The sequence below is a fragment of the Dasypus novemcinctus genome, chromosome X, assembly GCF_030445035.2.
Source record: "Dasypus novemcinctus isolate mDasNov1 chromosome X, mDasNov1.1.hap2, whole genome shotgun sequence".
NCBI classification, from domain to species: domain Eukaryota; kingdom Metazoa; phylum Chordata; class Mammalia; order Cingulata; family Dasypodidae; genus Dasypus; species Dasypus novemcinctus.
The window spans coordinates 179,726,462-179,746,886 of record NC_080704.1 but is presented as its reverse complement, the minus strand read 5'-3'; the positions used below and the strand labels follow the sequence as shown (position 1 = coordinate 179,746,886).

The window sequence follows — 20,425 nt, the reverse complement described above, 5'->3', positions numbered from 1 at the left end:
CTCATCCTGGTACCTGGAAACCGAGTCCCCTCAGCACCACCCCTGCTCCCTCAGCTGGGCCCCCCACAGCTCTGGGGGGCAGGCACAACCCTTACCCCAGCTCACAGCACACTGGGCAGGTGGGGAGCCCAGGCCCGGCCCGGAGTTCTGTGGAGAGGAGGTGGACCCCTGGCTGGAGCCACTGCTCACCCCTACTGCCCACCCCAGAAAGTGCCAGCTCAGCGGTGTCCACCCCTGAGGACGGGCCAGGCCGGCTGTGCCACGCTGGGGGGAACGTGGGGCCTGAGGTGTCGGCGCAGGCCACTGGGGTAGCTGCGCGGCCTGTGTGAGGGGGAGCCTCCGGGAACAGGGAGGCCCACGGGCCCAGCGCTGCTCTGGGGGACGCTCACGGTGGTCTGGGGTGGGGGGAATGGTTGTGGGGGGATGGGGGGCTGGGCCTGGGGGAAGCTGGGAGCCGGAGTGGGGCTGCGGGGGAGGGCCCAGCCCCAGCAGCCATAGCGCGACGCCGGCTGGCTGTGGGCGCAGCTGAGGAGGAAGGGGACGCGGATGCCCTGTTCTCGGCCGAGAGAGAGGCTCAGACACTGGGCAGGGGGTGGGGAGAGGCCTGGGAAGCTGGCCGAGTGTTTGCTTTGGACTCATCCCTGCATTCCTTCTCCTCCTGGGGCCGGCCTGCAGATATGGCACTTCCTGTTTGGGTGGGGTCAGAGGTCAATAGCCCTTGAGGCTCTGGCCTCGGTGGGGCGGGCCGGGCCGCCTTCCCGGCTCTCACGGCCCCTCCACCATGCCTGCCACCCCGGCCCCTGCCCTTCCTGCTCCCACCACCCCCCGCCCTCCTCACGGCCTTCAACTTCGCGAGCCAGGGGGGCACCGGAAGTGGGAGCTGTTCCTGGCACAGAGCCGATGAGCCGAGAGGGGCCCACGTGGGCCTGGAGGAGGCCTGGGGGTTCAGACAAGAGGCAGCTTGGCCTGGGGGCTCCCAGAGGAGGAGGCGAGCTGGCCGAGCCCAGACTCGGGGGGGGGGGGGGGGGGGGGGGGACCAGTCCTTCCATCCCGGGCCTGGGCCTGGGCAGAGCCCTGAGTGGGTGTCTGAGGTCTGGCTCCCTGGAAGCAGACTCAGAGGCGGGCGTTAGCATCTGGGAAGTTTCTGAGGAGGCCCCTGGGAGCCACACCTGGAGAGAAGCATGGGCAGCCCAGTTCGTGGGGCACTCTGGCGTCTGGGAAGGGGGCCACCCCGTGGACCAGTCCTGGCACGGGGCAGTCCAGTGAAGGGGGCAGAGAGCTTGGGGCTGGGGAGCCCCCACAGTTGCAAGGATTAGGGCTTGAGTCCACAGGGCCAGCCCGCTGCCTGGTGACCCCACAAGGGATGCCCACCAGGCACCTTCGGTGGAGACATTTGCTCCCGGTGTCCTCTGGGCAAGAATGGCCTCTGCAGCATGGCAAGCCCCTCGCCACAAGGGCCCGGCCGAGGGGGCAGGTGACATGCATCGGGCACCTAGAGACCTGAGCCTGGCCGGCACCTGCCCTGCCCCTTCTCCACCCACGGGCAGGCCTGTCCTGGGCTCAGCTTGGGGGTGCAGCAGCGGTGTCCCAGAAACGAGGAGCACCCGAGGAGACAACGTGATGGCGTGATGACAGGGGTAGGGGAGTCCTGGGTGGAGATGGAGGGACTTGTGAGGACAGGGGTGGGGGGTGCCATGCTCAGGCTGGCTGGGTGGCCCTACTGGGAGCCCCGGTGTCTTTGGATGCCTACTCCTTCCCTCGCCTGCCCAGCCGCCAGGCCCTGTCCATTGGTCTCCAGATACTTCTGGAAGCTGCCCACTTCGGGCCCTGGATGGCAGTTGCTAGAGGGAACACAGGGGTGTCCGGTCCCCAGGCCCCACACCTGAGTCTGGCTGGCCCCCAGGTCCCACGGCAGCCTCCTGCCCACCTTCCCTCGTCTGGAGTCGGCCCTGACCAGGCGTCTCTAAAGATAGCTAGCCTGGGCCCGGCCTCCAGCGGGGCCACCTCGGGCCCTGAAATTACAGCCCGGTGGGGCGAGGCAGCCCCGGCGGCCCAGGGCAGAGAGCCGCTGTGTGATTATGTCCTCTGAGGAAGGTCAAAAAAAGCTCCTGGCCCAGAGAGGGCCCGCTCCCGGCAGCCACGCCTCAGCTGTCAGCATGGGGCGGCTTGCAGATGGTGGCGCTCAGCCCACCACAGCCCAGCCCGGCCACCTCTGGGCCATGCCAGCGCGAGCCTGGTTCACGAGCGTCCCGCCCCTGCTACACCCCCAGGGGCCCCTCCTTGGGCCCCAGTTACATCCTGCCGGCCTGGGTGCTCTTCGTGGGTGAACTTGGGGGCATTGGCTTCGGGACGCTTGAGTCCGGGCAGTGGCCGCCCCTTTCCCTCGCTCTCTGGGTTCAACAACCCACCCCTGCCCTGCTCTGGGCCTCCATTTCCTCCTTCGCCCTCCCTTCCCCTGCCCTCTCCCCAGTCACTGAGCAGGACACACCTCGGCTCCCCCCTACCTTCCGGTCCCTACCCAGAGGACCCAAGAGGGGGTCCTGCCAGGAGTGGGGTGAGGGCCGGTGGCCGCTCAGAGGAGGGAGCCAGCCTTGAGGCCTGGGGGCCCGGGTGGGGGGGGCAGGAGGCTTGCCTGGTGGCCTGGCCTTCACCACACAGCTGAGGGGCCAGGCTCCCTCTCCAGTCCAGAGGGCCGAAGTCCTGCCTTGACCGGCAGGAGAAGGGCCTGCTGCAGAGGTGCCCGTGGGTGTCCCTTGGTGGCCTGTCCGGCGGTGTCCTCGAGGGCACGCTGGGAGAGGGCCGTCGGCAACTGCCGCAGTTGCGTGTCAGCCCCTGCCTGCCCGCCTTGCCCTCCAGCCCCCCTTCAGCCACAGCTAGCCGAGGCCTTGGGGGGGGTGTGGTCAAGGCCGAGGGGGGCCCAGGGTCCGAGGTGCTGCCCGGCTGGCTGGGAGTGGCCCCCAAATTAGAGGGCCAGACCGAATGAGTCAGGAGGCCTGTGGCCCGGCGTGCAGTTAGGGCTTATTGCAGCCTGCACAACTGCAAACCACAGCCCCAGGCGAGCCAGAGACCCGGGGCTAAGTCCCGGGTGTGTGGAAAAGTCCCAGGCAGAGGAGGGCTCTCTGTGCGGGGGGTCTACAGCGCCACCCCCACGTGCCCTCGGAGACCGCCTCTGCCCCCGGCCAGGCACGCTTCATCCCGTGGCAAAGTCCCTCTTCCCAGCTGGTCTGCAACACAGCTCTCTCCTCCAGGAAGCCTCCCTGAGCCCTGGCACTGCGCGCGGCCCGGGGGGAGGCAACCAACGGCAGCGCCCCAGCGCTGGGGCTCCCAAGTGGGTGACAGTCACCTCCCAATCCCCAGACAGCGCGGCCCCAGGGAGGGTGGGCTGCGGGCTCGAGGCCGGCGTGGGGGTAACTGCTTTATTGAGATACAATTCGCATAGGATACCGTCCGCCCGTTCAAAGGGTACAACTCAATGGCTTTTCGTCTGTTCACGGAGTTGTGCAACCATCACCACAGTCGATTTTAGAAGACTTCGTCATCTCAGAAAGAAACCCATCCCTTTTAGCTGTCACCCCTCTCCCCACTGACCCTCCAGCCCATAGTAGCCACCAACCTCTCTTCTAAATGTCCCTGCCCTGGACATTTCAAACGAACGCTGTCAGGTAACACGTGGCCCCTTGGGACAGACTTCTTTCACCGAGTGTCGGGTTTTTGTCCATGCTTTGGACCCTCCTTCTCTTCCGCTTCCTCCCGTTTGGTTCCACCCGAAGCTGGGTGAAGGCTGGCAAGGCTGGAGCTTGGTGAGTGCAATCTGGAGTTCACGGTACCACTTGGCTATGGCCAGATAGGTTGGCAAGTGGCCACAATAAAAAGGACACCACACGAAACAAACACATCCCCCTCGTCTAAAAGGAAATGCGGATCTCCAGGCTCCTGATGCCAACCACTTCCCACCACCTCTCCCACGAGAACAGGAGCGAGCGCCCTCATCTCCACGGGCCCCTGCCACGCTCTGGCCTGCCCCCTGCCCCTCTTGGCTCATTCTGTCCCGGTGTCCTTTCTCACCGGTTTCCTCTGTGGGTCTCACTTGAGCCCCATCGGGTCTCCCCTCGCCTGCCCTCTCTGGGTCTCCAGTTTTCTTGCGGCAGCCCTCCACTCGCGGGAGTCTCTTTTGGTTTGTTTTTAGGAGGTCCCAGGGACGGAACCCGGGACCTTGGATGTGGGAAGCAGGTGCTCAACCACTGGACTACATCCGTTCGCCTGCAGAGTCTGTCTTGAGGTGCCCACGGCCCGGAGAACAATGGGATAGCATTCATGGCCGGGGGACAAGCCTGCGCTCTGGGGCCAGGGGTAGCCAGATTCCCCTTGACCCTCAGCAAGGGGCCAAGCTGCCATCAGCCCAGCTGCCTCGTGCCTCGTGACCAGGACATGGCTCTGGAATGGTCAGCAGGCTGACCGGGTCAGTCCCTGCCGGGACCCACACAGGTCCTGGCCTGCGGGTCCGACCCCCACACCAGGAAGCACGTTCCCGGAGAGGCAGGCCGATTGAGCAAGACGGATGACTCGCCCGCTTTCTTCTCCCAGCATCAGCAGGGCTTGGGCCCTGCCGCTCTGGGACCTCTGCTGCCACGAGACACCCAGCGTCCCCTCGGGCCCCAGTCGCCTCGGGCGCACAAGGGAGATGCTCCAGATTCCACAGAGCCCTCCCGCCAGCCCCCAGCTAGATCCTGCCCTGAATTACAACGCAGAACCTTTCCCTCTTTGGGAGGGAGAAGGGCCGGGGGTGGGGGTGGGAGCCCAGACTAAGTCCTTCCAGAAGCCCCCAGCAGCCCCCTGCCCAACCCCGATCTCGGAGAACCGCCTCCTCGCTCAGCCCCAGGCGGCCCCATGGGTTCTGGGCAGGGTCAGAGCTGAATTCCAGGACCACGTGCTGGACTCACCACCCGGGGCCGCCTCCCCCCCCTTCTCTCCTTCCTCTGCTTGACCAGGTGCCAGCGAGCCAGTTCTCGCCCGCCGGCGGGCCTCAGTCTCCCCATCTAGACAGTGGAAAGTTTGACACGCTCAGGCTGCGCCTGCCCAGGGACGCCCAGGCTCCGAGTGCAAGCGGGTGTCCGGGTCCCCGGCCTGCGGGGGGGCGGGGGCGGGGCGGGGGGCGCACGGGGGAGGGGGCGCAGCTAGCCCAGCCGTCGACAAGAAAATTGCTCCCTTTGAAGCTGCCAGGGGGGCCAGCCAGCCTGCCCCCTCCCTCCCGCTGCCTCGCCCTCCGTCCCTCCCTCCCCCTCTGCGCCACCAGCCCCCTCCCTCCCCCCTCCCTCCCCGCCCCCTCCCCGCCGTCCCCTCCCTGTCAGCCGCCCGCCCAGCCTTTAGCCTCCCTCCCAGCCGCCTCTGTCTCCCTCTCGCCGTGAACTGCCCAGGAGTCAGCAGCTGCGCTCAGACAGCCCGCCAGCCCGCTGAGCAGCCGGCCCGCGCCTGGCCGCTCCCCTTGCCCAGGTAGGGCCCCCGTGCCAGCCCTCGCCCAGCCCAGGCTGCCCCTGGAATCGCCCGCCCCCCCCCCCCCCCCCCCCCCCCGGCGCGGGCTCCCGGCTCCCGGCCCGTGCCCCTCCGTTGCCACCCTCGGTCCTAGCCCCGCCGTGGCCTCTGCTCTCCCTTATCCCGCTCAGCCCAGCTGTGTCCCCTGTCCCTCCGCCTCTCCCGCCCCGCTCTCCTTCTCCTTGCCCCCCCCCACCACCCAGAGGCTGAGGGGTGGCTGCCACCCCAGCTCCACCAACCTGCCCCCTCCATTCGCTGCAAGTCCCACCTTACACCTCGCTCAGGAGCTTTGTGCCCGGCCCGCCGGGAAGGACCCCCGGGCGCCTGCCCGTGCCCGAGCGCAGCACTGTGGAGCACTCCCCAGTGCCCAGGGCCAGCCCTCGGCATGGGTGCAGCACCCAGACTTCCCAGACAGCCCTGGCCCACCCCTGGGCCAGTGCCGGGCCTCTGCTTCCTCGTGGGTGAGGGGAGTCTGCAGGGCAGCTGCTCCATCCCCAGAAGCCTTTTGGAGAGGGGCGGGTAGAGTCAAAGCGCCCCAGGCCGAGGCGAGGCCACGGGCTCATTTCCCAGTGGGGGGACCACCATCCCGGGATGGGTGCCTTGTGTGATGGGTGAGGTTCACCAACTTCTGGGGTGGTTGGGTTTTTCTGGAATCTGAGAGAGAGTGCACCGGGGCTGAGGCCCAGTGAAGCCAGGGTCCATCGCTTGCTCCGCCCATTGTACAGATGGGAGAACTGAGGCCCCGAGAGGGGCAGGTACCTGCCCGTGGTGGCCCAGCCGGTCAGGCTCCCGCTGGTCAAACCCTGGCTCTTGGCCCCCACACCGCACCCAGTGAGCCCCCAAAGTCACCTGAGTGCCGACGATGAGAACTGAGACAGCTGGCACAACAAGGGGGTGAGAGAGCCAGCTGGGTGTGCCAGCCGAGTGCCCTGAAAGTCGGGGCATGGGAGTGGCCCCTCGCTGCTCTCTGGGGGCATGAGCTACTGCTGAGTAAGGATCGTCCACGTTGGTTGTGACCCGTGGAGCAGGAGGCCCGGGGTCTCCCTCCGCCCGGGGAGGGTGGCGGGTGCAGGCAGGCGGGGTGAGCCTCGTGAATGGGCTCCTGCCTCTGTGCCCTGGTCACTCCTCGAGGCGGGCTGGAAGGTCTGGGGGGGGGGGCGCGGGCGGGCAAGTCTGTGCTTCCTGGCGCCCCCGGCTGCTCAGGCCATTGGCACCCTGGTCGAGATGGGACAGAGGCACAGGCCCAGGGACCGTGAGCTCCCGAGGGCAGGGCCACCTCCTGGCCCCCCGGGACCCATGGGGGCAGCCACCCAGCCAAGAGCCCCTGCCAGTGGCAAGGACCCAGGTGGCCCTGACGCCGAAGAGGGCGTGGGCAGCCCGAGGCACAGCGCTCTGGGCCACGGGGCAGGTGGCGTTTCTGGACTGGGGGGACCCCCAGGAGGCGTGAGGGTGGGGAGAATAGGAGGAAGGGGATGTTGAAAAAGCGAGAACCCACTTCCTTCCCTCAGCAGCACTCCGCTGTCGCTCCAGCAAGGCCGCAGAGTGGCCCTTTCTGGCACCGGCTTCAAGTCTTCAGAGCACCTTCTGATTCCTTGGCCCCCTGTCCCCTCTCTCCCCTGCTCCCCAGACCCCCATCTCCACTCACCCCATCCCCACCCAGGCCCCCGGCGATCCTCGTCCTCTGCTCCCTGAGGACGCAGTACTCCCCAGAGTGAGCTGAGAGAGAGGGCGCCCCCCCGGGGCCACCTTCAGCCCAGGCACCCAGGCAGCCCCACCCCCACCCGTCCTGAGGGCTCCGAGCGCCTCCCCGGGCTGGGCCACGGGTGGGTGGGGCGGGTCACCATCTTTGCTCACACACCTCACACTGAGCCCCCCACACCTCCTGCTGGGTGATGGCAGGCCCCGAGCAGGGACCACCCAGCTTCCGGACCACCCGTTGCCCTGTGGGACCTGGGTGGTCGATGCCCCTCCAACCCGGTCGGCCGGGGCCTCCTGTCCTCTCCTGTGCAGTCCCTGGACGGGGGGGGGGAGATCAGGGTCCACCCTTGGCCACCCACAGAAGCCCTCCTGCCACCTTAGAGGAGCCAGTGAGGGCCACACAGAGGGGCCTGCACTGGGGCCGGGGGCCGGCGGCCGGGAGGGGGCGTCTGCTCCATCCTGCCCCCGGGCCTGAGGCCCCCAGCCTTGGCCGGGCCCTTCCTCAGCCTTCTAGAACCAGCTTCCCGGTGTTGCCCGGGGCGAGTTCGGGGCCAGCTCAGCCGTCCCTTCCGGGGCCCGGGGTCTGTGTCTGGCCCCTCCCTCCAGATGGGCGGCTTGTGGCGATCCTGGGGGTGGAGGCCTTGCCCCCACCCCGCAGCCCACAGCCAGGCCCCCACAGCCCCTCCCGGCATCCTTCAGCGCCTCTGCGACTCCAGGCCCCTGGGGGTCCCCTGCACCCCCCTTCGTTTGGCTTCCTTCCCCACCCGGTCATTGTTCCAGGTCGGGGCAGCCGCTGAGGTGGCTGCGGAGGGTGCCTGCTCGCCCCCAGCCCGCCGCCGGCTGCAGCTCTTCCAGATAATCCGAAACAGACCCCTTCTTGCTTCCCACCTGCTCGGCGCCAATCACGGCCTGAGAAACGCTGCCCACACGGGCTCATTGGCGAACCCGGGTCCCCGACACGCCCCCGGCCCAATGAGGGCGCCGGGGGGCTCGCATTACGCGTGCCCTCCTCCTCCCAGCGGTGACTCATCTCTCAGGTTCAGGGGGCTGGGGGCCCACCCAGCAGCCTCTGCCGGAGTTCTCTCAGGGCCGGGGCATCTTTGGGCTGAAACTCCAGCATACAGCAGAGCGTGGGTCTGAGTCAGAGGCTGAGGGGCCAGGGGCTGCGAGAGGTCACGCAACGTTCCCAGGCTCCCGGCTCTGGGTGGTCCCGGGGCGGTCAGATGGCCAAGGACGAGACCAGCAGCCGTCTTGAACTTGGGACCTGAAGGAGAGGGGCAAAGGGCAGTCCTGCCCCAGGAGGAAGGGGAAGCCACAGGGGACAAGTTGGGACTAACTCGTCTGGCACTGATGGCCGTCCCACAGCCTCAGAAGGGAGGAGACGGGTCCCTGGGGGAGCCCAGGCGGCCCCCCGTGGGGGCTCGAAGGAGACAGGGCTGAGATCGGAGACCCAGCGGGACACCCCTGCCTGGGAGCAGGCAGGGAGCGGCTCTCTGTGGGGTCTGGCTGCCTGACGGAGGAATCTCCCTGGCTGGCCGGGATGATGGGATTTCCAGGCTGCCTTCAGGAACCGGCCCGGGAGACGGCCCTGCCGACGGGCGCCGAGGCCACCCGGCCGGCCTGGGGGCGATGGGCCCGAGGAGGGGGCATCCAGCCCCACAGGCAGCGAGGCCTGTGGACGGGGGGCTGCCAGAGAGCAGCGGCGGGTGTTTCCAGAGAATTCTTGAGGCCAGCGAGGGGAACGGGGTACCCCACCACCACCAGTAGAAGAGCCCTGCTTTGCCAGCAGGGTCACCCACCTGCCCCATTCCCACTCCAGCTGCCCAGAGAGCAGGGACCCTTCCAACTTTGGGGCCTGGGGCACCGTCTGCCACAGCAGAGGGTGGGCCAGACCCACAGCTAGGTGGATGGACAGATAGACAGTGATGTCCCAGCTCTCAACATTTCCCCACTGTGCGGCCTTGGGCAACAGTTTGGGGCAAACTCTGAGCCTCAGTTGGGGCCTTAAGTGGGAATACTGTCACATCCTTCTCATGGCCTTGGGGAGGGGGGCGAGGTAAGGAAACTGCGCCCCTGTCCCTGTCCCATGCCTGGGAGGTGACGGACAGTGGGTCGGGCTGCTCACTGGGGCCGGGCTCCCCGAGCCGAGGCTGCAGGGCCAGCGCCCGCCCTGGCAGCCGGGGGCCGCACATCTGCACTGGAGCTCCCAGGGCCTGGCAGGCCTGCTCCCGCCGCCCTTGGCCGGGCCTGAATGCCTGGCGCAGCCCCTCCGTGTTCTAGGGTGCTGCCAGCACGTCTTGTTTGGATGTGACCTGGAGAAATCCCACGAGCAAGACTGCGCTGGCTTTCAGAGGCGCAGACAAGGCAGGCCCTGTGGGGCTGGCGCCCAGAGGCTCCCGACGGCCCGGCCTCCTCCCTGGCGCACACCTGCGGCCGCCTGCCCACGCGCCCACGGCCGTGGCGGCCGCAGCCCTTTGTGCGAAGGAGCTGGGATCCAGCGGGCTCAGAGCCCCTTCTTTTGGGGCCACGGGCCCTCCCTGGAGACTTGGGGGCATGCTTGGGGAGGCCGAAGGAGGGGCTCACGGTTGAAGGAAACTGAGGCCCAGGGACCCCAGTGTGGGGACAGGAGGCACTCGCGGCTCTCGGTGTGTGTGCAGGTGCGTGAGAGGCAGTGGGGACGAGGCAGAGCCAGGCTCGGGAGGGCAGGAAAGCCCCGGAAGTGGATGTGGCTGAGGCCGGGCAGAGCTGGGCCCTGCAGCCCATGCTGAGAGCCCCAGGGGGCGTCGGCTCCTCTCTCCAGGCCTCAGTGTTCTCTTCCATAAAGTGGGCACAGGAGCCGTGCTAGATGCCATGGCCATCCCCGCAGCACCCACCGGAGGCCCCCCTCACGTCTCCTTCCATCGCCCTGGCCGTGTCTGGCGGCCTTCTTCGGCGTTGGCGGCTGGCAGCGCCCCCCCCTCGGGGCCCTTCTCTGCGCTGCGCCTCGTGCCAGTTCTCTGAGGGAAAAGGAGGGCTGGGCAGTGACTCCTGCCTTAGCCACCCTGCCAGCCTGCCCAGTGCTCGGGCCCGGCCAGGAGCCAGGGAAAGGCAGCCAAGCCTTTGCCCGCGGCCTCCGTCCCGGCGGCCTCAGCCTCCCTCCCCTGCCGTCCCCCCTCCCCGCTCCAAGTGAGCCTGACGTGGACCAGAGGGAGAGGGCCGCCCCCTTCCCGCACCCACTTCAGCCTCCTTGGGGCCCCCGGGCTTGCTCCGGCCAGGCACTTCCTCTCGAACCCTCCATCCTCCTCTTTCCTGTCTGCCCTGCCCCAGGTGGAACGGGGTGGGACGTGCTGACAGGCCGCCCACCTTCCCAGAGGTGCTTGTGGGGGCAAGAATCAGCTCCCCAGAGCCTCTGCGTCAAGAGTGGGTGAGCTGCACGGACGGTCGACCTCGGCCTCCCTGGGGCCTCACCACCCCCCTCCCCCCACCCCCACCTGTCCAGGTCGACTGGGAATCCAGAGCCTTCCAAGGCTGTGCTGGGCGTTCCAGCCCTGACTCATTCCCCCCTGTGAGGTAGCGTCTTTGGCAGGGCTGGGGGGCGGGCGGGTGGGGGGAGCAGTCTCCTCCCTCTCTCCCATTCCGTCTTGCTCTCCCGCCGCCTCCCTCCCCTTCCTGTTCTCTCCCACTCCTCCTCCCACCCCTCGTGCGTCCGGCCGCCTGGGCCAGGGCCCCTCTCGGCAAGAAGAGGCCGGCTTTCCAGGTAGGCGAGCCGGGGGGCCTTCTGCCTCCTCGGGGGCCAAGGCCTTCTGGGGGGCTCCCCAGGCTCCTGCTGCACCCAGCCGGCTGCTGGCAGGACCTGGGGGTGTGATCGGTGGAGTCTCGAGGCTTCCCGAACACAGAGCCTTCCGGTCGCCCCAGTGGCCAGCACAGAGCCAGACCCTTCATCCACGAGGGACTTGGAACTAAAGCTGCTGCGCCAAGTGGGAGATTAAGCTGCGACCCCCTCTTTCCTGCATGACCCGGGCAGGGCGGGCAGCCTCTCTGAGCCTGTTGCTGGAGGGCTCCGGAGAGCTGGTGGGGCCTGTGGGTAGCAGAGCCAGGGGGGCGCTCCAGGACCACCAAACACCCTGTCTCCCGACAAGCGCGCTCTGGCTGTGGGGACTGGTAGGGGCCGGTGCCTCCCCAGGTGCCAGAGGAAAGGAGGAGGGGGCAGATGGGGCCTGGATGCCAGCCTTCTCGTGGGGTTGGTGGGCAGTGGAGGTGGCCGCAAGATCCTGGCCTCCTGGTGGCAGCCCAGCCCCTACGACAACTGGGTGTGGGAATGCAGCGGGTAGGGCCTCATGGCCCCAGAACCCCCTTGCCCCTTCACAGCTAGTGGTCGGCTGAGGAGGGCACATCCACCCCGGCCGGAGCCCCAAACTGGCTCCAGCGGTTGATACGGCCCCGTGGGAGGGCCACCGCAGGCACCCAAGTTTGGGAGGCAAGCCCGATCACTCCCATTGCAAAGATGGAAAAACGGAGGCTCAGCCAAATCCTGAGCGTTTCCCAGGGTCTCGGTGAAGACTGGGGCGACGGCAGAGGCAGGGCTGGGCCTCCTCGGGTGGGAGGGGGACTCTGACGGAGGAGGCTGGCAGATCTGGGGGCTGGGGGCAGGCCCGGGCAGGGCAGCTCCGCCTGCGGGACCTCCAGACACGGCGGGGGCACTTCAGAGGGGGGCTCTGCAGTCAGGCCTGGGGCCAGGGCAGGGTGCAGAGGAGAAGGCCGGGGCTCCGGGAGCGGGGGGTGTGGAGCGCTGTGTCCCCCTCCTCCCGAGCTTCTGAGGGAGGCCCTCTCCTTCTCCAGCCCTGCCTTGGCCTCCGAGGTGTGGGTGCAGCTGGAATAGGGGCCCCAGGCCCAGAAGGAAGGGGCATGCGGGGGCCTAACTCACTGCTCCACTGCACCGGCCCCGACCTGAACCCGGAACTCGGGGCAGGGGTTGGCCCGGGCGCCCCCAGGAGTCTCCTCAAAGCTGAGCGTTTAAAAGCCCGTGGGGGACAAAGAGGGCGGGTCTCCCCCTATTGCACTGGCTGCTTCCCCCAGGCCTCGCTGTCTGCCTGCCCCCCACCTTGCTGAATGCAACTGGTCCCCCTGGGAGGGGCAGGGAGGGGAGGGGCCCTCCGGCCAGCGTCCCGTACCCCCACACCCAGGGGCTCACTGTCCCCGTGAGCATGAGGCCCGGTGGGGACGGGCAGCCCTGGAGGGCGGGCGCGGGGCCGGCGGGCCCATCCTGATGGTGCCTGGCCTTCGGCCCCCAGGCACGTCCACCATGCAGCCCCTGTGGCTCGTCGCGTCGCTGCTGGCCTTGAGCCAGGCCCTGCCCTTTGAGCAGAAGGGTTTCTGGGACTTCACTCTGGACGACGGGCTGGCCCTGCTGAACGACGAGGAGGCTTCGGGTGCTGACTCGACGTCGGGCGCCCCGGACATAGACTCCCTCACGCCCACCTACAGCCACATATGTCCCTTTGGCTGCCACTGCCACCTGCGGGTGGTCCAGTGCTCCGACCTGGGTCAGTCCGGTCGGGGTGGGGTCCCCCCGAGCCCGAACGTCCGTGCCGTGGGCAGGGGGGGGCCACGATGGGAGCGTGCGAGCCCGTCCATCAGTCTGGCGGTGGCCAGCGAGTGGGGAGTCTGGGGGGGGGGTCCCCGGGTGGGCGTCCTCACGCCCCAGCGGGGGCTCGGGCCAGGACTCACGTTGGTGCCCACCCCCAGGTCTGAAAACTGTGCCCAAGGAGGTGTCGCCCGACACCACGCTGCTGGACCTGCAGAACAACGACATCACGGAGCTGCGCAAGGATGACTTTAAGGGCCTCCAGCACCTCTACGTAAGTGCGCCCAGCCTCGGCGGCCTGCGCTGGGGGGATCAGAACCCTGGGGCCTTCCGAGGGGAGTCTCCAGCCAGGCTTAGCAGGGGGGCGGGGGGAAGGCCCCACGGTGCAACAGAAAATAGTTCCCCCACGACACGGAAAGAACAAATTTCAGCGTCACCGGGGTACACGTGGGGAAACTGAGGCCCAGAGCTGCAGTGGGCTGTGCTTTCGGCAGCGGCGTGCCAGCTGGGGTTCAGCCAGATCTTTCTGCTGCTCCCCACTCTGAGCTGGGACCCATCTCGCAGGGCCAGGGGTGGGGCCGCCACCCCTGAGGTCCCGACAATAGCTTGGCCGCAGGGGAGAAGGGAGAGGAGAAGGCCCGGGCTGGGCCAGCGGGGGTGCCGCGTGGGACCTCACACCCTGAGGAGCCCCTCACGCCGCCCGGCCCGCCGCAGGCCCTGGTTCTGGTGAACAACAAGATCTCCAAGATCCACGCGAAGGCCTTCAGTCCCCTGCGCAAGCTGCAGAAGCTCTACATCTCCAAGAACCACCTGGTAGAGATCCCACCCAACCTGCCCAGCTCCCTGGTGGAGCTGCGGATCCACGACAACCGCATCCGCAAGGTGCCCAAGGGCGTGTTCAGTGGGCTCCACCACATGAACTGCATTGGTGAGTGTGCCCCCCCCAGCGCACCCCGTGGCCATGCCCACCCTAGCGGGCAGCAGGGAGGAGTCCAGGGGGAGGAGGGCCCTTCCAACCAGGGCTGCCGAGCACCCAGCTGCTCGGCTGCCCGACGCCAGGGCACGGGGGAGCCCGCAGGAGCTTCCAGAACCTTTCTGAGCCTCACTTTGAGTCACGTCCAAGAGCCGCCAAAGCGAGGCAAAGGGAACCCCGAGGAAAGCTTTCAACGCCTGGCATGAGAAAGTCTTTTAAAGACAATCGAAAGAAAAGTTGACTTCACTTCACGGGCACACCCACTGATGTGGCAGATCACCTGCCAGTCAAAGGGAGAGGGAGGGATGTGCTTTGGGGAGCCCCTGCTTGATGTCTACTCTCCCCTTCCACCCCAGGCTGATGTCAAGGGCAGGGCCCTGGGGGTCTGGTTCTCTCGAACGGCTCAGCATTTGCCATTAGCCCGATAGATTAGCAAAGCTGCTTTCAGGACCAGCTGGCAAGCCCAATGCCAGGAACCCGTAGCTGGGCACAGGCAGGACGGCTGCCCAGCTCCGGGGCTGAGGTGGTCTCTCTCCTAGAGATGGGCGGGAACCCCCTGGAGAACAGTGGCTTTGAACCTGGAGCCTTCAACGGCCTGAAGCTCAACTACCTGCGCATCTCCGAGGCCAAGCTCACGGGCATCCCCAAAGGTAGGAGGGCAGCCTTGCTTGCACCCAGCCTCACCGCCGGGGAAGCCAGTTAGTGGGGGCCACAGGGTCTGAGGCCGTCTTGGCTGGCAGGGGCAGAGCCGGGGCCTCCGTTCCCTCCCCCTCCCCCAACAGGCAGCCCCCCCCCCACCACGGCCCTGCTGCCTTCAACTCTGCGCACCCCCTTTTCCCGGCAGACCTCCCCGAGACCCTGAATGAACTCCACCTGGACCACAACAAAATCCAGGCTATTGAGCTGGAGGACCTGCTCCGCTACTCCAAGCTGTACAGGTGGGCCCGGGGGGAGGCGCCGGCACGGCCCCAGTGCCACGTGGCCTGCGCGCCCCGCCCTCTGAACCCCCCTTCCGTGCCACCCCCGCAGGCTGGGCCTGGGCCACAACCAGATCCGCATGATCGAGAACGGGAGCCTGAGCTTCCTGCCCACCCTGCGGGAGCTGCACTTGGACAACAACAAGCTGTCCAGGGTGCCCACCGGGCTGCCGGACCTCAAGCTCCTCCAGGTGAGGGCCCCCTGCGGGGCACTGGCTCCTGAGTGGACCAGGAAGGGCAGGGGCAGCATGGGAGAGGGGCTGTGAAGGGCGAGCTGGATTGAGCCGGGATCTTCAAGTTCACGGGGGGAGGGAGGGGCAGAGGCAAAGGCGAAGCAGTGTGGCAGGGCTCAGGGTGCTCAGGGACCAGCGTCAAGGCAGGGATCCAGGTGACAGGGAGGGCTCTCAGGGCCCTCTCAGCTGCCTCCCTCCCTGCCTCGGCTTCTGGCTACATGGGGGATCTTGACCTTGCCAAGTCCTGCTCCGAGCCCCAGTCTCTTCTTCTGCCCCCATTCTGACGGGCCAGGAAACCCAGGGGTCTAATTCACCCACTCTTCCTGATCCTGCCAGCGGTGCCCCCAGACCCGGGCCCTGCAAGCTGGGGTCAGTGTAGGTGGTGGAGGGGCCCACGACGAGCTGAGGGCGCCCTCTAGTGTCCGGGCCCTCTCTGCCTCTAGAGGGTGCTGCTGCCGCCAGCGCCCGCCGGGCCACCTCTGCGCTCCTCACCCGCCCTCCTGTGCCTCCCTTGTCCCCTCTGCCCCCCTCTTGGGAGACTCAGGGAGTTGGGGGCTGCTACTAGAGGGCCAGTGCCCCGAGGCCTGGGAGGAAGAGGAGGCCGCCCTGAAGGCTCTGGTTTCTCTCCGGTCCGCGGGACTCTAGAGGGAGAGCTTGGGCCCCATGGGCAGGCCTGGAACCCCGGGAGGAGCAGCAGCCCATACTGAGCCCAGGGTGCTGTCTCACCCACCGAGTCGTCCTGTCGGGCTCGACGCAGGCTCCCCACGGCCTCCCGCCACCAAACATGCCCACCCCCACCCCCACCCTAGCCCAACCCCCCCTCCTGAGCCCCCCACCCCAGCTCCCGACCCCACATCCACCCAGCATACACACTGAAGCTCAGGTGGCCCCTGTCACCCACGGGACCAGCCCCAGCCTGCCCTCCAAGGGTGGCACACAGGGCATGAGGCGGCCAGGGGGGTTCCGCCCAAGGCGCAGACGCAGGGACGGCGACCCGGGCGGCCGGGCCCCCTGAGCGCAAGCCGTGGTCCTGCCCCTCCACCCCAGGTGGTCTACCTGCACTCCAACAACATCACCAAGGTGGGCGTCAACGACTTCTGTCCCGTGGGCTTCGGCGTCAAGAGGGCCTACTACAACGGCATCAGCCTCTTCAACAACCCGGTGCCCTACTGGGAGGTGCAGCCGGCCACCTTCCGCTGCGTCACCGACCGCCTGGCCATCCAGTTCGGCAACTATAAGAAGTAGAGGCAGCCGCCGGGGGGTTGGCGGGGTCTCCGCCGAGCGGAGCGCGGCAGACGGAGGGGAGACGGAGAGAGGAGGTGGCTCCACGGGCCCGGTGGCCCCCCACCCCAGCCCCCCGCCCCAATCCTCGACCCCGACTCGCTGGCCCGTCACACCCTCTCCCTGCCCCCCGGGATGCGGGTGGCGGCTCGGGCACAAGCGGCTGCCCTGAATGGCCCGGTCCCCACCCGGTCACACGCCCCCTCGGCTTCAGAGCTGCCCATATTCACAGTGGCCACTCAGAGGTGACCCCCACCACAGCTCTCTCGCCCTTCGCCCTCGAGCCCCAACTGTCCAAAGCCCTGAAGTCCCCATGGCCTTGCCCATGGTGGCAGCTGCTGCCCCAGCCTGCCCTGCCCAGGCCTCACCCCAACCCAGACCCTCCTGGAACAAGGGGTGGCAGGTGGAGGCTCAGCCCCCGGCACAGCTGGCCCGAGGCAGGGGGGTGCGGTGGGGGTGGCACACTCTGCTAGGTAGGTGGGAAAGGGGAGCATCAGGCTCAGCCAGGTCCCCGATCCCACTGGGTACCCCGTGTCCCCACCCCTTTCCCACCCTGCCCCTGGGAGAAGTCCAGGATCCACCAGGGTCCCCCTGCCCCGGGTGTCACAGCCTGCGCCCTCTGCCCTGAGGATGGCCAGGTCTCCACCACCCCTCACCTGCCATCCCCATTTCAGGCCCCTGGTGTGGTGGGGGTGCAAGTGTCACACAGCGTGCGGGCGGGCTGCTTCCAAGGTCGACAGTTGTCTTTCGATTAAAGAAACACTGTGCAATCTGGCTTTGTGTGCCGCCGCTCCCGGGAGGTCAGTGGGCCCCAGGCTGTTGGGTGGGAGGTCTGGGGGCTGCCTGCTGCTGGCCATGGGCTCCGAGGCGAGCCCGGGGCCCTCTCTTCTAGGCACTTCCATCGCCCCCGCTGACCCCTGACCCCCTCTGGGTTACAGCCCAGCCCCTGTTGTCTTTGGAGCACTGTGCTAGACCCAGGGAGGGGTTCTCTGCCTGCCCACCTTGATGGAGTTTGGGGGTTCAAAACAAGGCCGGGGTTCCTCCTGCAGTCAGTACCCGGGACCCAGAGAGGGGGCCGGGCCCTCCCTGAAGCCAGGCTGGGTGCTGGGAGCACCCGCCTGTGCCCAGTAGGCCACGCTGCGTGCCGGCAGTGCCCGGCCGAGTGGCAGCTATTTGGCACCAGCCCCCGGAGAGGATCGAGGCCCGGCCAGGGAAGCTGTGTGCAGGGACACAGGTCCGTCCCCAGAAAGGGCAGCGTGGCCACGGGGAGGGGCTGTCCCCAGAGCCAGGGCCCCTTGGTGGCCAATCCTGAGGGCCGTGGCAACAGCAGGCTGCAGCGGGACTCCTCGTCCCTTCGCCCAGCAGGAGGGGACAGTGCCTTGTGCAGCGGGACCCAGGGCTTCCAGGGCCAGGCAGAGGAAGGGGCCCGGAGGCGCCACCCATGGACCGGCTCTGTGACGCCGCCCTGGGCTAGGCCTGGCACAGGGGTGCCCAGCGTCCCCGGGTCTCTCCTTTTGGGGGCGGGAGGTGCCACCCAGCGATAGAATGTCACCGGCGGCCTCATAGCTATTCTGGGGTATGCGCTCCCCGGCCCGGCACTCTCTCCTGCGCCGGGCAGGCGCGGGGCAAGGGCACTGGCTGGTGGCCAGGAGTCAGGGCCGTGGTCAAGCCCCCTTGCTGCCCGGGAGGAGGGGCAGCCAGGCCTCTTGGGCCCCTTCTGTGGGGGTAGCTCCCACCCAGCCCCCAGGCTCTCCCCCTTCCCTTCCCTGCTCCCTTCCTTCTCCCTTTGCATTCCCTTTGTGAGCCTTCACTGAACCGGCTCCAGGGGGCGGCGGAGGCTCAGTGGTGGGAAGTTGAGGGTCACGGGGCTCAGAGGAGAACCCCCTCCCCTGTGTCCCCTGGCCGGGGGCCCGGGGACCAGGATGGCACTGGCAGCCAGACCAGAGGCTGCGAGCCGCCCGGGGCGCCCCTCTGGGCCCCTCCAGGCCCAGGAAGCCCCCTGGCAGTGCGGGCAACAGCTGCAGAGACGGCTGGGCCACCCACACCAGGGTGTGTGGGTCCGGGCAGGAAGGCTGGGCTCCCAGCCAAGAACACTTGGTCTTGACCTCTGCGCAAAGACGAATTTCTGGGCCTCACGCTGCGAGTGTGGTGCAAACAATTCATTATTAAGAATAATGGAGGGCCAGAAGTCGAGACTGGTTGGGCTTTTTGGAAAACAAAGCCCCCTCAAGGACACCCCGGAAGAAGGCAGCCCCACGTCCGTCCCCAGGCGGTCCGAGGGTGGGCAGTGCCACAGAGGGTCGGGGCCCCAGCCTGGCAACAGTCGGAAAGTGGCAGGAAGGCTGAGATCCCCAGAGACACCGCCCCAGACAGGGAGGAGGCTGCAAGGAATGCCGCCTGGGCTGAGGGCCTCGCGGGAGCGAACGGATAGGTCTGGGCCCCAGGGGTGCAGGGGCAGCTGTCAGCACACACATGGCAATGGACGTCACGGGAGCAGCCTGCTCTGGGCAGGCTGTTCCCTGCCAGGGGTGGCCGCCAAGGAGCCGATCGGGGTGGGGGGCGGGCGGCCATTTCCCGGCAGGTCAGGTGCCTCTGGACGTGGCGGCCCAGCTGGAGCCTAAGCCAAATCCATCACTTGGATTTAGGCGAGTCGGGGCTTGCCGGTGAGCAGCGGGCTAGGCGTCTGCCGGCCGGGGCTGGGGGGCGTGGGGAAGGACATCTGAGGAGGGGGGCCGAGGGACCCTGAGCACTGAGGAGGCGACCTCGGGGCTTCCGGAACGTTCGGGGGTGAAGTCTACTGAGGCTGAGCGCCTGAGACCCGAGGAGAGGGGTCTCCGTTTCTTGGTGCTGCCGTCGCCAAGGGCCACACGCTAGGCGGCTTAGAAAGACAGATGTTTGTCCTCTGGTCACGCTGGAGGCCGGAAGGCTGCCATCCGCACCAGTGGGTGAGAGTCAGAGTGAAGACAGGGCCGCGCTCGCTCCGCAGGCCCCAGGGGAGAAGCTGTCCTCGCCTCTTCCGGCTTCTTGGGGGCCGCCGTGGTTACCGGGCTGGTGGTTGTGTTGGGGTCCAACCTCCCTCTGCCTCCATCTCCCGGGGACCCCCATGCTGGCCCGCCCAGCCCACCCAGGACCTCTCGCCATCCAAGAGCCTTAACTTCATCATGGCCACAAAGGCTCTTTTACCCAAAGAAGGTCTCGGTCAAGGTTAGAGCAGATGCTCTCAACCTTTGGGGGCTCTGGGAGCTTGAATTGGAAAAAAAAAGCAACTGATTTTCTGTATTTTCTCGGACCTCCAATGCCGAGGGTCATAAAACTCTCTGCCACTACATTCTGAGAAGGGGTCCGTGGTTTTCACCTGCCTGGCAAAGGGGTCCGTGGAACAAAAGAAGGTTAAGAAGCCCTGGGTTAGAGGGATGAGGGCCTGATATTTTGGGGCACCGTTTTCCAGCTGTGGGTGTGGGTGGGCCTGGGGGTCCCCACACCTGGTGGATTCCTAGCCCTGGATGGGTGTGTGTGTGATTGCCACCAGGCAGAGAGTGGGCATGAGAAGAAAAGGGGAGCCCCAGGGGTCCCCTTTTAGGCTCGGTCTCCCTCCTCCCCCAGGAGGCAGTGACAGGCTACTCAACATGGAAGGAGGAAAGCACCGGCAGGTGACGGGGGCGGCCTGGGCCTGAGAGGGGGGAGGAGGAGGATGTCGGGGGCCCTCCTGAGGAAAAGAGAGCAGTCACACGTGGTGCAGCAGCGAGGGCTGAAGGGGGCTGGGGGCAGCTGAGCAGAGTGGGTGGGGGGTGCAGAAGTGAGAGTGGAAGGGGAAGAAGGCAGTAAGGCGATGGCCAGAGGGAGAGAGGGTGGTGGATTTTGGGGGTTTTTTTTCAGGATGAGAGAAACTGAGCCATAGCTGTGTGACCTGGGAGGAGACAGCGGACAGGAGAGCGAGGTGGTGATCCAGGCCTCCAGGTCCCTGGCTGGGGGGGGAGGGGGGGAGGGTGGCATCAAAGGCACGGTGAGGGAAGGTGGCAAAGGATGGAGGTCACAGGTGTCCCTTGGGCTGACTCCCTAGCGTCTCCAGGGCAGGACTTGCTGTAAGATCTTTCTGGCCAACCTCTCCCTGCTCACTTCTTTACAGCTGAAGAAACCAGGAGGGGCTAGCCAGGGGGCGTGTGCCACCAGT

General features: G+C 67.4%; 1 protein-coding gene across 3 annotated transcripts; it reads left to right on the top strand.

Annotated features, from left to right (window-relative positions):
• Positions 1-5,349: 5,349 nt before the first annotated feature.
• Positions 5,350-17,028, top strand: BGN (biglycan). Of its 3 annotated transcripts, XM_012523982.4 has the most exons (9): positions 5,380-5,490; positions 10,706-10,776; positions 12,498-12,749; positions 12,952-13,064; positions 13,505-13,718; positions 14,303-14,413; positions 14,608-14,701; positions 14,793-14,931; positions 16,021-17,028. In XM_012523982.4, the coding sequence occupies exons 3-9, from the start codon at positions 12,509-12,511 to the stop codon at positions 16,216-16,218; spliced, it is 1,110 nt and encodes a 369-aa protein (XP_012379436.1). In that variant the 5' UTR covers positions 5,380-5,490; positions 10,706-10,776; positions 12,498-12,508; the 3' UTR covers positions 16,219-17,028. The 3 variants fall into 3 exon arrangements, with proteins under 3 accessions (XP_004455256.2, XP_012379436.1, XP_071069272.1); XM_004455199.5 differs by lacking the exon at positions 10,706-10,776 and having other exon boundaries at positions 5,350-5,490; XM_071213171.1 differs by lacking the exons at positions 5,380-5,490; positions 10,706-10,776 and adding an exon at positions 10,945-10,963.
• The last annotated feature ends 3,397 nt before the right edge of the window (positions 17,029-20,425 follow it).

Coding starts and splice junctions, on each gene's coding strand:
- BGN (XM_004455199.5), top strand. CDS start 12,509: ATGCAGCCCCTGTGGCTCGTCGCGTCGCTGCTGGCCTTGAGCCAGGCC. Junction 12,750..12,951: donor GGTCCAGTGCTCCGACCTGG/GTCAGTCCGGTC, acceptor GCCCACCCCCAG/GTCTGAAAACTGTGCCCAAG. Junction 14,932..16,020: donor CGGACCTCAAGCTCCTCCAG/GTGAGGGCCCCC, acceptor CCTCCACCCCAG/GTGGTCTACCTGCACTCCAA.